This window comes from Polyodon spathula, chromosome 16 (genome assembly GCF_017654505.1).
Source record: "Polyodon spathula isolate WHYD16114869_AA chromosome 16, ASM1765450v1, whole genome shotgun sequence".
NCBI classification, from domain to species: domain Eukaryota; kingdom Metazoa; phylum Chordata; class Actinopteri; order Acipenseriformes; family Polyodontidae; genus Polyodon; species Polyodon spathula.
The window spans coordinates 8,335,403-8,349,042 of record NC_054549.1 but is presented as its reverse complement, the minus strand read 5'-3'; the positions used below and the strand labels follow the sequence as shown (position 1 = coordinate 8,349,042).

The following is a 13,640-nucleotide window of genomic DNA, read 5'->3' as shown; positions in this document are numbered from 1 at the left end:
TGAGGGACGGCTGTTCTAACCCAATTTAAACGCTTCATTACCAGACTGGTAAAGGGTCCACATGCTTCGCTGCGTTTACAGCAGACACTAGCACCCATTAAATGATCCCAGCCAATGTGGAGCGACGCTAAATATGTATCATTATTATGGGAAAGAGACAAAAGATTGCCATTCAGTGTAAGCGTAATTAGACTGACAATGAAACGTGTCTGGATTTAATTAGACCGCATGGCAGCCGGGGCTTAAGCGCAAGTCTGACTGAGCCCCTGCTAGTTACACCTGACGCAAGCAGGTCTTAGATTTTTTGGGTTTTTTTGGTTAATAGTTTTAAAACACTACCTCTATTTATTTTTTCCCTACCTGTATAAGTGTGCACATTACACTTCAGGGTAATAATCCGTTTTTCTTTACCCCCCAATAAATGCTCTTGGCATCTTTTAAAAGCTCTCTTAAACACCAAACGCATAATATCCAGAATACTATAGACACGCATACCCTAAAGCACAGGTTTTGTATGAGGGGCACATCCTATACACTTAGCGTTCCACAATAGCTTTGATATCACACATAATTTAAAACAAAGTATTGAAATCAGGTGAGTCCTTATGCTTCAGTCAGCCAAATGGTCAGGGAACAAGGTCAAAAGAAGAGGGGGGAACTCACTAGACCACAAAAAGGCTGTGACAGAAGGCCCCTTATCACTGTCTGGACTATATTATCTATAACCTCCAAAGGAATCTCATCGAGTCCATGGTTGAGAGGGGTGATGAAGATGTGGAGCACGCCGACTGTTTTCGAACTGTAAGGAATAGGCACTCACCAAGTGTTTGTCACCGGCAACGGGGCTGCTTCTGTGCTAAAAGAGGAAGGAAGGAGAATTTAAACCGGTTTAGCTGTTGCATGTGTGACCTTGCATGCTCAAAAGTGGTGTTATCTTGCACATTCATTTTTACCAAAAGACACGCAGGAGGAAGCAAAAGCATACAAGGCCATGCAGGAGGAGGAGGGGGGCACCTCAAAGCAATCTCTGCATCAGCCATGCCATTGTGACAGCCTGCAAGAGACACACTGCAGTGCTAGCTCTGCATTCTTGTAGTTTAACTAAGGCTGTTTGGATGGGGTTTTGCTATCCATTACTTTTAGATTCCTGGAGGAAATACATTTTCGGATGTTGCTGGGGAAAAGGCAATAGCGTAACACCAAAGGAGTGAAGGCAATCCCACAAACCATACGCACCACTGTGGCTGGCAAAAGGGAGCCCGTATTTCATTTTTCATCTGTGTAATCTTCGGGCACTGAACCAGCTTTTCACTGTGGATACTGTACAATAGATTTAACTCCCTTGCACAAATGTGGGCAGCATTTACATAGCAGAAGGGGAAACAAGTTGCTCAGGTGAACGCAGACATTCCCAGGCTCAAGGTTTGGGACTGTCTCCATCACAAGCAACTGCGCCCAAGCACTGCAAGATCAATGAAAGCTGTGATTTTGGCAGATGAAAAAAAAAAAAAAAAGTAGCAAAAAAAGCTGAGAGACAGGTGGAGTGAATGAAATCGGGGGGGAAAAAAGTACCTTTTTCAGGCCCGCCTTCTCGTTAGGCTTTCCCGAGGGCGGCAGAGTAGCGATGACGAAGCTGTCTGGGTCCTCACAGTCCCGGATTTTTGACTCCTTCATCAGGGAGTCGAGTTTCTTTTTTGACACGTTCTCCACCTGTTTCCTGTTCACAGAGGTCTGGACGCAGAGACACAACGGTGAGTTTGGGGAAACAGAACATTGGCAAGCATTGCCAGCAAGCAAGATTAAGGGTTTTGGATTACCGAGCGATCAGAAAATGAGGTATTTAAAGATTGTCTATTTAGAAAGGCATGCAGCATGTGGCAGGAGATACATGATATGATCAGATGTAATAAACTGTACAAAGGATGTACAATGACAGCCTGAGTGAATGGTTGCAAGTATTGCAGCTGACAGTTTAAAATGCTACTATAAAATCATTCCAAAAAGAAAACTTGAGTAAATGAAGATTGGTCCAGAAGACCTTTATGAAATGACATGGCACTGAAGTCAGGGTGAAACAGCATGCTGAGAAAGTAAAAGGGCTTTAACGCAAAAAGGTTCTGGAATTCCCACTGTCTCCTTAAGAGCAGATACACACCTGAACCAGCAGGAGGTGCAATTACTCAAAAAAAAAAAAATATTAAAAGCTGCTGCCAAAAAAAAAAATAAATAAATAAAAAGCCTAAGAGGGGAAAAATAGTACTTTACATAAGGAATATGAAAGGCCTCTGCCTGTACAGTAAAGGGCAATATCTGCTCAATAGCACCACCTACAGCCACCTACTTGAAACTGCAGTTTAAAAAGCAAGTGGGCTCTTAACCTTTTTGTTTGCTAGGGAAATGAATACACCTGTGATAGTACCAGACAGTATTGAGGTGTACCGCAGACACCTTCTTTACATGGTTGCTTAAATGTGATCCGGGTTGCAGAAAATGCCATTTATTTAAATCTGCACACTGTACATAGAGATCCATGGCTGGATAAAGTTTTGTACCATCTTAACATCTCAATACTGTCTTTGAACTTCGCCAACGGGCATAATGCGTCGTATAGGGGATTGATTGCTTTTGATGGGTATCACGTATAATACAATTCCTCAGTGAAATCTTGGTATACAGTACCTTCCACTTCATATCAAGCATGCCACGTTGGACAGAGAGAAAACAATGGGTAAGAACAGGTAAGAGACTGAGGACAGCAACTGATCACAAAACACAGCGGAACAAAGCCACTCTGCTTTACTGTACAGTACTGTACGCTTCCTGCATGTGACAGACTGTTACAGATTCCAGACAGAGCTGTTCACAACACACACACACACACACACACACACACACTATAGGGGGTAAGTCAAGACTGAGCAAGCTCATTATTCAAGCCTCTGGTTGGCTGTTTACTCGCGTCATCTTTAACAGTACAGGAAAAAATAAATAAATAAAATAAAACCCACCCAGGCAGAAGATCTACTTCAGATCGCATTGGAAACTCAGAAATGCCTTCTGCTCCATTTGCAGCTCAGCTTATCAATTGCACAATATGCTTTGCTCTCAGAGCACTGTGTGTGTGTGTCTTTGGGACAGGGATACTTCAGCTACTAATTAGCTACTACTAATCACTCAATGTATTGAATATTGATCACCATGGTTTTTGTTTTGCATCATTCAAATATGTACAGATTGAATAACTGTCCTGGTCCTTCACTAGGAGTCTCGTGTATGTATTATATTTCGTGTTTCCAGCTGTATTTGAATACTTTCATGAAGAGCCCCCACATTGATTTTGCTTCTTCCTTTTGAATAAAGCACTCTCAATGCATCTCCTCTGGTTGATTATTACCAGCTCAGTATTTAATTAGGAAACTACGTAGTTTGACGACTGCACCTCTAAAACAAGATTTGGAATTTGTAAGCAACTTAAAGAAGCAAGGGAGAAACTCTAGCACTCTTTTTTCACTTATTAAACAGTGGAACAAAATCTCTAAGGAATTCTGTCCTTTTGCAGCTGACCTAGTCAAAAATGTGTCACCCCTCCAATCCATGCACCACCTACAGGCAAAAAATAAAATAAAATGCATCTCCCAATCTCACAGACCATCAACCTTTTAAAAAGGACTTTGAGCTTAATGGCCAGCTGATAAATTGATGTTATCTGGTGTTGCGTACATCAGTTCTACAAAAATAACACTTATTAATAATGCAACATCCATATAAAAAGCAGCACGTCTCAAACTGAAAATCTAACAGACAAGATCAGAGGATAACAAAAACGTCTTGGCTGATTTATTCACTGGCCTGACTCAAAAATGAAACAAACATAAAACCCTCAACCGGGGTTGAATTACAATCAAAGGCTGAAAGCTGAATAATTTCTGTGAGATGAGGAGTTAATTATAGACGTCTGAATTAAGAGAAACGGTTTTAGATGTGCAAATACACAGACAAAAAGCTTGGCTTCTTTATTACATTACAGCAGCTTTGAGGTGAAATACTACTGAAGATCAACTACAAAGCCATTATGTTCAAGCTAAACCTCAACAGATGTGCGGCTCATGTGACAAGCTAATACACATTGATGTACGTAATACTCACACAAAGAATCTATAACCCTTGGATTTGATGCAACTGGCTTGTAATCAAGCAGTGAGCAAATAGTCAAGCTTGGCACACCTTGTCTCCAACAATACTGATTGATAACTTTAAACGTTTGATCAGAAATCATTCAAACAAATGCTCCCCAACTGTTAAGGCTGTTACCCCTCAGACCAAGCAAGCGAAACTGTGCGACAAAATGAACCGAACCTATACTTCTGGTAAGTATCTTTCATAGCAAAGGCTACGCAGGAGCGGAGCGAAATAAATAGGATTGAATCTTATTTGTTTGCTATTTGTTCCACGTCAATCAGAGATGCACATGGTCCAGCAGGGTGAAGCAGTACCCAGAATGACGGAGGAAAACAATAACGCTTGAAAAAATACCCAGAGCTTTATGACAAAGACCATCACAACTATAGATACAGATTTGAAAGACAACACACAGGAGTCTATTTCAAATGAACTGGATCAGCCTGGTGTGTATGACTTATTGCCATATGTGTTGAAATACTGTCAGAGAATTTCCACATCCTGTTGATGAGTATGTACCAGTCTTGATCATAGTTTTGTCAAAAGCAATTTTTAACAGTTGTATAGACCTGGCAGTTTCCGTGTCGCTTCTGGTGTGTATGGTAATGTCACTGCGAAAGTATCTTGTCTCCAATTAGAAAATGGCATCGCATCTGTGTGTGGAAGCCTTTAGTGCGCAGACTTAGAGGGACTGAAGAGTCCTTTATCTTGTTGACTAAAACTGCTAACTAATCTACTTGTCACATTTCATATAGACAGTCACCTCTATCTTTTAATATCTCTGTTCTCAGAAGAACCAGAGATGCACCACTGAAGATCCTACAACAGAAGATATGAAAGCGCTAAGAATTTCAATACAGGCCATTCTACTGCAGAAAGATTTATTTTTTCTCTTAAACTGGGGCACAGGAGTGCAATCTTTACCTGACCAGTTGCTGATTCAATTAAATAAAAAAAAGTTATTGTTGATTACAATACATGTCCTTCTAAAAGGTTGTGCTAATGAGGCGGTGTGTGTGTGTGTGTGTGTGTGTGTTTGTCTGCGTGCTCTCCAGGGCTGCTCTTACATCTCCGTTCATGAGCTTGCAGTCGTCCTCGATCTCATCAGCGCTGTCTTCGTCAGACACATCTCCCTCCTCCACGTCCTCGTCGATGTTTGCAGGGAGCTTCTTTCCCTGGGGAGAAAAGCAGCACCTTTGTTTCACTCCAATCCGCAGATAAGCAACAAGATCTTTAGAGCTGCCAGCATTTTTATTATTCAAAAACAGCCTCCATCTATCCAAGTTTGATATTGCCCCCCCTCCAATGTGCAGATTGCCAAACCTTTTGCATCACGTCAAATTAACAAATTCTGCTTCATAAAGTCGAATGAAACCTGCTGAACAACGTTACGTTAACATTGCATTACCTACCGCTTTGTGGTTTTCCAATCTACTGTACTTAATGTAAAACTGACAAATGGGACATTTCAAAATCTAACACTGTCCTACTATTATGGCTTCCGGTAGACTTTTGCAATATCATTTTGTAGTTCTTTTGATTACATGTTGTTAAATAAAAAGAACTAAATTCTGTTCATATGGTTTTTACATTTTTTTTAAATGATGTCTCCGTCCTAGAATTGTATGCGATGCAAGCTTCCAATCACACTTCGTGAGCGCTGTGCAGTGCAGTGTATGGGGCAGATGATTCTCCAGCACTCAATAGAAAAGCTTCAAAGTCAAGGGCGCTTGAACATATTGAACCATTTGAAATGCCAAAAGAACCGTGTTCTCCATTGCAGCCTGTTGTGATAAACGAATGACATAACGAGCATGAGGTGACAAGATCCCCAGGTACAGTAATTGGTCAGTCCTGGAGGTGACAGTTTAGCTATAAAAATCGAAGCTTTTTCCACATGCCTGGAATCACGATGAATCACCTCGTCAACTGAAAAGCTTGTGAGCCATCCAAGCTGTACTGCACAGCCTAATGACACCGCTAATTGGCTTGATGGTGAATTGCAAAGCAGCTCTGCGAAAGGGAATGGAATTAATTACAGAGGCGATCCGAATACTGAACAAATGGAGTGCTAGACTTATGAAGCCTTTGCTCTTGTAGTGGGGGGAGGGGGACCCTGAAACTTCAGCCTTGATCCGAGTTCAACTTCTGAGCCTTTCAAAACTGAAAGGGAGGGCATTAACAGAAAAGCACATAATACAATGCTGTGCAATTTTCCCAGTTTCTGCATGTTTGAACTTGTTCACCTGTGTCTATAAAAACTTTGTTTAAGGAAAAAATGCATAGAAGCTTAATAAATGGTCCAATGTTTGACTAAAGTCTATGATGGATTTTTTGACACTTTAAAACTATTTAGGGTTTTTATTCACCAACATTCTTCGTTTCCGAGCCGTTGCTTGAAACGAATATTGTTAAGTGTAAGAAATTGCGAAATGCATGGTAAGCCTTTGGTAGAAACATTATGTTTCATCAGTTTAAATGGGGTCGTGTCTGACACAAAATACAACAGCAGGCATCAGGTGCAATGAATATTTTAAAAGCGATGAGCTGAGCTGAGTTCCTTAGTTCCAGCTCACGCCAAAGTGTCTGCTGGTGAGTTTTGTGATGTCTTAACTCAGCGCTGCTTGCACTATACATGTACAGACCCATGATTTGTACGGAGAGTTTTATAAAAGCTGATTTACTTACACACAAAGTGCACTCTCTAGTGGAGCTGCTCCTCTTTTTGAACAGCGGCTCTGCATTCCTCTATCATACTTTATTTTTTTAAGCCTTTAAGGCACCATGTGACCAACAGATAAAAATGATGTTAACTTTCTTATTTTTGCAATGAGGTGCATGAAAAAGGGTTTTACAGACAGCTGGATCTGCTCATCCAAATTGTCAGTTTCCTCCTTGTGATACTTGAGTCACTCTCAAATGTATTTTAAGAAGAAACCACTTGAACAGCTGCTCAATTCCTTGTGCACCTGAAGGGGTTCAAATCTTTGGTGAAGCAAATCTTGCAGGTGCCCCTGGTCACCCGCAAACCAGCTACAGCACGGTTCCCTAACTAGGGAGAGGCTGCAGCTGGATATACGGGATCTCTACCTTGACTAGGATCTTTCCTTTCAGTTCCTCTGGGGAAGGCAGGCGGCCCGATTCCTCCATATTCACAGAAGACAAATCCAGCTTGTCCCCCATCACCTCCACCAGATACTGGGCCATCTTCTTCTGCTGTGGCACGCTGCAGTGGTTCTCTAAAGACAGTATCACTGGGTATCTGGGGAAAAAGAAAAACAAAGTGTGACAGTGGCCTCTCCATTGCATAAGTAAGCTGGGATGGAAATAAGACTGAAAATTTCACCCATTCCAGGTTTTAATACATGCTTGATTAGCCCCAGTGTATAGATAACAAGCTCAGGAGTGTCTTATTAAACATAGTAAAACCAGAAACGTATCAAACTTCTACGCATTTGGGAGTCTTATTTTCATCCCTGGTGTGTGCAACTTGCTATTTTTATACTTCAGAACACATTCAGAATTTGCTTCAGTCCTTCACTGAAATCAGGACTTAAAGGACAGAGTCTAGTAGCAAGAAATGCATTTTAATTGTAATAGAAAAATAGTTTGAATCTGTGCGGTTATGGGGGACAGTGTGTATCAAAAACATCAGTAAAGAATGGCACAGACCGTCACCCCAGCTCTTTGCTTCTTTATGCATTATTTTCCCCTGATTATTTATTTATTTGTTTGTTTAAACAGACCTGCTAAAGAATTGCTTCACGTCTGCGTTTTGATTTATGAGCATGCCAAATGGTCTACAGAATGGGGCTGGCCACCCTCCTTGCAGGAGGCATACCTGACAAATGAAGACTGTCTTAGCAAAACGTGACTCTAAATACATACTGCATTTATTTGAATGTTCTTTTGCGTTAAAAACATGTCTACAAACACAGATATCCGATGGCTTCAACAGCAACTTGCACTCTCTCTCCGCATACCCTGGGTAAAGGCGTTTTATTACCAGCAGTGTCAGTCTAATTAACATCTTTTCACAGCACGCAATTGGGTGGTCGAGTAGATCACGCCTTTGTTTACGAGGAGAGTCAACATGTCTCTTGCAAGAACCAGGACTAATCAAACGATTAATCAAGAAGCTGGTATTACAAAAGTTTCCCAACCCTGATTAAATCATTACCAGACTCTTTCAAAAGGCATGCGTTACCTAACAAAGCTGCCTAGCGTGTTTATTTTGTACCTTATTGGGATAGAGACGGACAGAAATTATGTAAGCATGTAACACTGTACAAATCCTAAAATAATTCAAGGCATATTTTGGCTCATGGGCTCATGCTAGTTCTTCAGTTTTAAGTAACCACTGCACTGGTTAATCTCTTAAACCAAACTGAGGCTTCACTTGGAAGCTGTAGAGCTCCTGGAAGTGCAGTAATGCTGTATGCAGTATTATTCCAATGGCCTTGATCCAAATACAGACCAAAGCAGCAGGAGCACACCCGAGCCCAGTCCCTGCTTGCTGCAGTACAGTGGTTATGAGGTCAGCTGCCTCTGGAGTCCAAACATAAAACAATGCCTTTGGACTAATATAGGACAAGGGCAGTGGTTGGTGGCTTTAAAAAAAATAATAATAACAATACATTCTTAGGACCGGTTCAAAAGTTCTATGAATAAAAGTTGGCCAAGCCTGATCTTGGAAAGCCACAATCCTGCTAGTTATCGTTAAATCACCCATAGCTAAAGACCAGGAAAAAAATGTTTTAAGAAAATAACTGGTTCAATTAAGTAATTGAAAACTCTGGCGGAAATGAAAACCAGAAGCCCCTGGTCACGCCTGTCCTAACCTACATTACTTTAATGAAGCAAGGCTCTTTCATAAAGAACGACTGCTTTTAAAGCAAATCAACAGAATTAAAAAGGGAGTATCCAACGGGAACAGTCCTGGACATTAACATGAGCAGAACAAGCGGGGAGTGAAGAGCCTCCTCCGATTGGCTGCAGCCTCCCTTGCTGCAGTGCATTGTGGATCACTGCCAGGAGGATTAAGGTCAGCATAAGGCGGGCAACAACACTCATCAACATTTACTCAGGACATCAATCACGGCTCCAGACATACCACTGAAATTACAATGTTAATCTCTTTACAGACAAAGAGTAGCCCACTGCAGGAAAGATACACACAGACTGTATGCAGTTTGTAACATTGTTGTAACTGTTCGAATGTACTGCCATGGATCTGGAGAATTGGGAGCGTCACACTTACTGGTTTTTTACGAAGGCATTCTTGTTGATGGTCTCAATGACGTCTCTAAACAGGATTTTGGAGGTCAGAGTGTAACCATGATGGACAATCGGTTCCCCATCTGGGCCGTCCCAGCAGTCAACTTGCAAAGAAAAAAAAAGGCAAAGATTTCATTTTTACAAACAAAAATGGGCTAAAAATGACCTAATGCCACCTTTTGTGAAATAAGATGCAATAAGTTAGGCTTACAACAAGTTATATCTACATATTATATTGCATCAGCATGAGCTGAGGATCCAACAACGTGGCCGTGAGTACGTCAGGTGAACGCAGTGCACGTGCCGTCCAGCTTACAACTACTCCCGCTGCTCCTGCCTACTTGCTTACTAACAATAAAACGAATACTGAGCGGACTAACTGCTGTGACACTGCCCTCACCTTCCACACAGCGGCAGCCTGCCTGCAGCACCCAGGCATACATGTCTACCCTGGACTGGGACATGAGCTGGTCTCCCATCAGGTAGGTGTTGTGGGAGGATGCGATGAAGTAGTTACACAAGGGCTGACTCATGTCCTGATTCACCTCATACTGCTCAGGGTTGAAAATATCTCCGGCTGGACTGCGCATGTAGTTGGTGAAGCCTGGAACACGGCAAACAGATGACACAATGGCATATTTTGAAGGAGTTAGTTATATAAAACAAGCAGTACTGGGGCAAATATTCCAAGCAAAAGCGAAAATCTGGTTTAAAAAAAAGAAAAAAGACCAGGTTTGCATTCGTTCATATACCAGAATTTATAAATATCAAAGCAATGGCGTGCAAAGGAAACCAATGCATAAGTGACATCTCCATTAAACACCACGCATTCTGCTGTACAGAAGAGAAAAGTAAAAACAAGTGAAGAGACATATCGGTTGGGGGGGAAAATAAATGGGATTTTTATATGCACAGTAGCGATCTACAACAGGACCCCTGCTGCCCTGTAAAATGTGTTTTACACTATGAAATAAACTCTTGCTAAAGCCTGTTCCTAACTGCCTGCGGCTGGAAGGAAATTACAATTCGCTATTTCTCTTGATCAGCTACTGATTTCAACCCCCCCCGGTGTAGCTGGCAGTGCAGTGTAATATCAAACTCAATGCAGAGGGTCAAAGCTTTTGTATGAAGAACAGGAAAGTCATTTAAGCTGCAGTTGGTGTAGCTAAAGTGTTATCAGTGACTGCGCCGTTTACACAAAGAAATGTCTCCCACACTGTTCTCCATCGTTGATTGTGGAATAAAAAAATTAATTAAAAAAAAAACTATTTGTTTAGTAACTTGCATGCTGACATTGGCCCTGAATCTATTCAACCTAAAAATGTCGGAAATTGGTGGTTTCAAAAATCTGATTTACTTTGCAACTTCATGGAGAGAATAAACACAAGAGTATACATGCAACACACAGACTTTAAGCAATGTAAAACACTGCTGCAAAATCCGTTTAAAGCGCACAGTAGATGTAGTCTTCTATCCCAGGTGCTTACCGTCAATTCCCAGGACACCCTGTTTTTGGTTTTCCGGGCAAGGTTCGAACTTGTTCACAATTTCGATGCAATGTTCCCTCGTCACGTTAGCCATCTAGAAAAAAAAGTACAAAACAAAAAAAAAAGAGACAAATCTGTGTAAATACACTGCAACAGCTGCGAAACAAACAAAGCTGATTCCATTTACCAGCATTCTCTGGTACAACTTCTGCTGCCCCTCGTCCCTGGAATTGGATTTTCCGCCCCAGTAGCCCTGACTTTAAATTGGCTGATTGGTCGATCCGATTCTTAATCCTGTCAATCAGTGTCTGTTTCTTTTGCTGCTCCGAGGGACTTCGTCCGTGGCCAGCTGTCTAGTTGCATAGCGGCACACTCCCAGCCTAAAATCCAGCAAGGGTCAATATGTTTGCAGTGCTAAACCCAAGGGCCAGCTGAGTGGAAGTAGCTATCCCAGGTGCTCCCACCCTGGGGTAACACCGTTCAGGCCAGCAATGCACCCCCTCCATTAACTTTCACCAGACGCAGAAACCCAGAAACACTTCTTACCTGTGCACTAGCAGCAGTGAGGCCACATTCTGATAAATGCTTAAAAACAAACAAAAAAACTTTTCCAGTTAAATGCCTGGTAAACACCCTTTATGAATACAGCTCTTAGGACTCTGCCCAAATGTTTAACCGTTGTAACAAAATATGTGGTTTACATAGTAATAAGTGTACAGCGCAGGCCAATTGATTTCATATTCAATCTTTCTTCATAGGTCGTGTTTAACCTGTTTCAAGTTGACTAAATTAAAAATACCTCCACTTTAGAAATTTTGAGATTGTCTTTTATTATAAATATTTATGCAAATACAAGAATAAATCAATAAAACGCTGCCAAGCTCAATGTTCAGTCTTAAGCAGTGCTAAAATGATCACAGCTGGTCCCTGACAAGTTTTAAATTGCTTTCCCTAATGTGAAACACTTGCGGTGATTGTAATTAGGAACGCAATGTTTGAATTACAATCCTAATGAAAGATAAGATAATTATTACTTGCACTGGTTCATGCATTATCAATGACTCTCTCCAGGACTAGCAAGCCTCCAGGTCCCAACGACTGCCACGCTTGTTATGTTTGACTGCATGGAAATAAAACAGGTGGGGTGACCTAACGGTGACCAAAGTTAACCCGAGACCCTACTTCAAAGAGAAGCACAGACAGAACAAGGGGGCGTACATGGAAACTGAGCAAAAAAGTTACTTTAGAACAGAAGTTAGGAAGCACTTTTTTTACACAGACTTATATATGCATGGAACAGCCAGTCAGTTGAAGCAGTAGGATCTAAAACACTGGGAACATAAAAAGATAGTGTGCTTTTAAATTAGTCGTCCCCCACAGCGGGGTGCATGGTTGTGTAACTAACCAGACCGGTGCAATCTAAGCTCCTGTCTCATGCATCCCTCTGCTTCAGTACTGATAACACAGACACAGCCCTGGCAGACCTGACTTCTCATCTGCAGGACAGACTCCCTGTAAATCAAATCTGTAATGGAATCATTTCAGGTGCTGGTATTCTGTAACTGTACTGGGCCCCTAGTCGTTCTGATGCATGTAATCTCATTGATGGGTTTTGAGGTGTTTCTTTCATGTATTGCACTAGTTTGTTTAGAATTTTCCCCCTTTTTTTCTATACAATTTTTGAAATTCCCAATTCAGGAGCAGACAACTCTGCATTTATGGGGTGTAAACTGCAGCACACCCCTATTTTTAGCTGCTAGCCCCGAAGGAGCAGAACGTAGCTCTCAGCTCGGGATCACTGAGCACACTTCACGATGTGGTATGACAAGAATGGCAGAATTAGCACCAGGGGTACTTGCTGTACTATCACAATAACCTTTATGTTGCTATAATGTGACAGTGCTAATTGAAACGTCTCGGCGGTCTCCGAGGTTTAGCGATTGCGTTTAGCCTTTGGTTTATTGCATTACTCAAGTCTCAGGGAAACATACCAATTGTAAATCAATGACAGGCCAGCAATACATTCTGCTTTCCATACCCCAAAGGAACCGCTACAAAAGGGCAATATATCACATGTCAATAATCAGTGGCTTATGGGATTCACAAAGGGTGTGCACTACATGGTTCTTTAGTGGCACCCTGCTACTGCTTTAGGATAATGCAAACCCAGGAGAGGACTGATCCTCTGTAGTTGGGCTACCAAATATCACAGCACCCAACTACAAAAATGCAAGCACTGCACTGATTATGGTAAAAGGCTCAGTAAAACTGCCAACATGGATACATGCTGAAGAGCAATAAACTATTTTGAAACCTCAAACCTGCAATAGCTTTAACCAGCCTCTGTAGGAGTTAGTTAGCTCAGCTCTATTTGCAAAGAAAACATGAATTATATTATTATGTTTTATTACAAGTAAACTGCCAAAAACAGTATCGCACTCACAGAAACTCAATAATTCCTAAATTAGCTGCATGGGCAGAGGAGTACTGCTTGTTCCTCGAGGATGGAGGTTTAGGATCGAGACAGATAAAAGCAGTTCAGGTCACTCTTTGCTCCCTGAATAATTTATTAGCAGTTCTGTCTTTATTCCCAACTGATATAACTTGGTACAGTGCAGGAGGCTCTAACCTTTGGCCTCAGAACTCGGCAAGGCTTTGGATACTAAACAAAGCGATCAGCCAACATGCCGGACTGCA

At 41.6% G+C, this 13,640-nt stretch overlaps 1 protein-coding gene across 5 annotated transcripts in view; it reads right to left on the bottom strand.

Annotated features, from left to right (window-relative positions):
• LOC121328671 (1-phosphatidylinositol 4,5-bisphosphate phosphodiesterase eta-2-like) overlaps nt 1-13,640 on the bottom strand; it is a 112,933-nt gene that overhangs the window by 16,523 nt on the left and 82,770 nt on the right. For all 5 annotated transcript variants that reach the window (XM_041273594.1, XM_041273595.1, XM_041273597.1 and 2 more), the window contains exons 7-13: nt 10,944-11,037; nt 9,857-10,060; nt 9,440-9,560; nt 7,270-7,441; nt 5,247-5,354; nt 1,573-1,731; nt 821-856 (exon numbers count right to left, since the gene is read on the bottom strand). In XM_041273594.1, the coding sequence (XP_041129528.1) occupies nt 821-856; nt 1,573-1,731; nt 5,247-5,354; nt 7,270-7,441; nt 9,440-9,560; nt 9,857-10,060; nt 10,944-11,037 (894 nt within the window). The remainder of the gene's footprint in view (nt 1-820; nt 857-1,572; nt 1,732-5,246; nt 5,355-7,269; nt 7,442-9,439; nt 9,561-9,856; nt 10,061-10,943; nt 11,038-13,640) is intronic.